General features: G+C 46.7%; 1 protein-coding gene across 1 annotated transcript in view; it reads right to left on the bottom strand.

Annotated features, from left to right (window-relative positions):
- Positions 1–1,338, bottom strand: part of Socs7 (suppressor of cytokine signaling 7) — a gene marked incomplete at its 5' end in the record, with an annotated part of 34,139 nt that overhangs the window by 25,020 nt on the left and 7,781 nt on the right. The window contains one exon of the mRNA XM_004633869.2: positions 1,076–1,140. Within this exon, the coding sequence (XP_004633926.1) occupies positions 1,076–1,140 (65 nt within the window). The remainder of the gene's footprint in view (positions 1–1,075; positions 1,141–1,338) is intronic.

Genomic DNA, 1,338 nt, shown 5'->3' with positions numbered 1-1,338 from the left:
TCCTCCTGCCTCAGCCTCCTGAGTGCTGGGATTACAGGTGAGCACTATCATGCCCTGTGACACTGGGATTTTTTAAAAAAAGCTTCTCAGTCACAACCAGTGAGAGTGCTCAGTTTCTGAGACTTGGGGCAGTGTGGGAAAGACCCCTTTCCTATGGCTTATTCAATCAGCTTCACATTCCACCCAGAGAAACTCGTCTTCGCTAAGAAAGTTACCCATAGCATAAGCAGGGCTGGGGGTGCAGTCAGCGGCGAGCACCTGCCCAGCATGTGTCTGACATGCAGCTCAGTCCCCAATACTACTGCTGGGGGGAAGCAGCCACCCACTGCACAGAGGGCAATGGGCAGCTTGCCTCTGCTATCCATTGCATTCCCTGCTGCAAGAGGAACAGCTTAAATTAGATACCACGAAGAGCCCTAACAGCTGCAAGAACTGCTAGCCCCTAAAATGGGTAATCCCCTTTGCCCAAAGTCTTTAAAAATAGACCCCATGTACATGGATCATTTTTATTAGATAACCTATGAACTCCCTTGGAAGCAGGGACAGGAGCTATATGACTTCAAGAGTCATTTATGCATAGTGAGCCTATAAATTTGTAACTCCTACTTTTAATTTATATGAGATGACCCTGAACTAAGCACTTATAACTGCCAGGGCTGCGCAATTACCAACAAGCAGCCCTCAGCACCCCAGCTAAAGCATCTCAAGGCAGGGATATCTCTCTGCGTCCGAAAAACTGCCTCACCTAAAACCCAAACGACATAGAATGAAAGAAATGACTGCAGACGGGCGAGTCTCCAGAGAGTTGATCAAAAGCATTTTGTTAAGACACTGATGGCCTGTTTTATGTTCATCTTGGCAGGTCTGATACGCAAGTCAGAGCCCAGGATTTCTCTACCTGAGCCCTTAGAGAGTTCTTTCCAATACCATTTTCTTACCCAGGGCTAAAGAGCCCATCAGCCGATATTTGAACCCTTCCCAGTTAAGAAAATGAGGCTACCAATATTGCTAAAAGGCCTGACTCTTAGAACACTTCTGCTTTCAGAGGTCAGACAAAAGGAAAACATACTCTTACCTGTGAACAGGGGGCTGAAGGAGACCGGAGAAAAGGCACTTTGAGTTCTTGTCAACCTGGGTTTCCTAGGGGTAAGAATGCAGAGACAGAAAGGGAGACATGAACACATGCACTCCAACCACTACAGCACACAGCTCCAGATGCGCTAAGAATGAAGCTCAAGGGGCCAGGGAGATGGCTCAGTAGAATAAACACTTGCCTGGCAAGCACAAGAGCCTGTGTTCAATCTCTGTTTCCGCCAAAAAAAAAAAAAAAAAAAAAAA

Source organism: Octodon degus, unplaced genomic scaffold, assembly GCF_000260255.1.
Source record: "Octodon degus isolate 3935 unplaced genomic scaffold, OctDeg1.0 scaffold00056, whole genome shotgun sequence".
Lineage (NCBI taxonomy): Eukaryota > Metazoa > Chordata > Mammalia > Rodentia > Octodontidae > Octodon > Octodon degus.
Note: the sequence above shows the minus strand (reverse complement) of the source record. Positions and strands in the feature narration are given on the sequence as shown.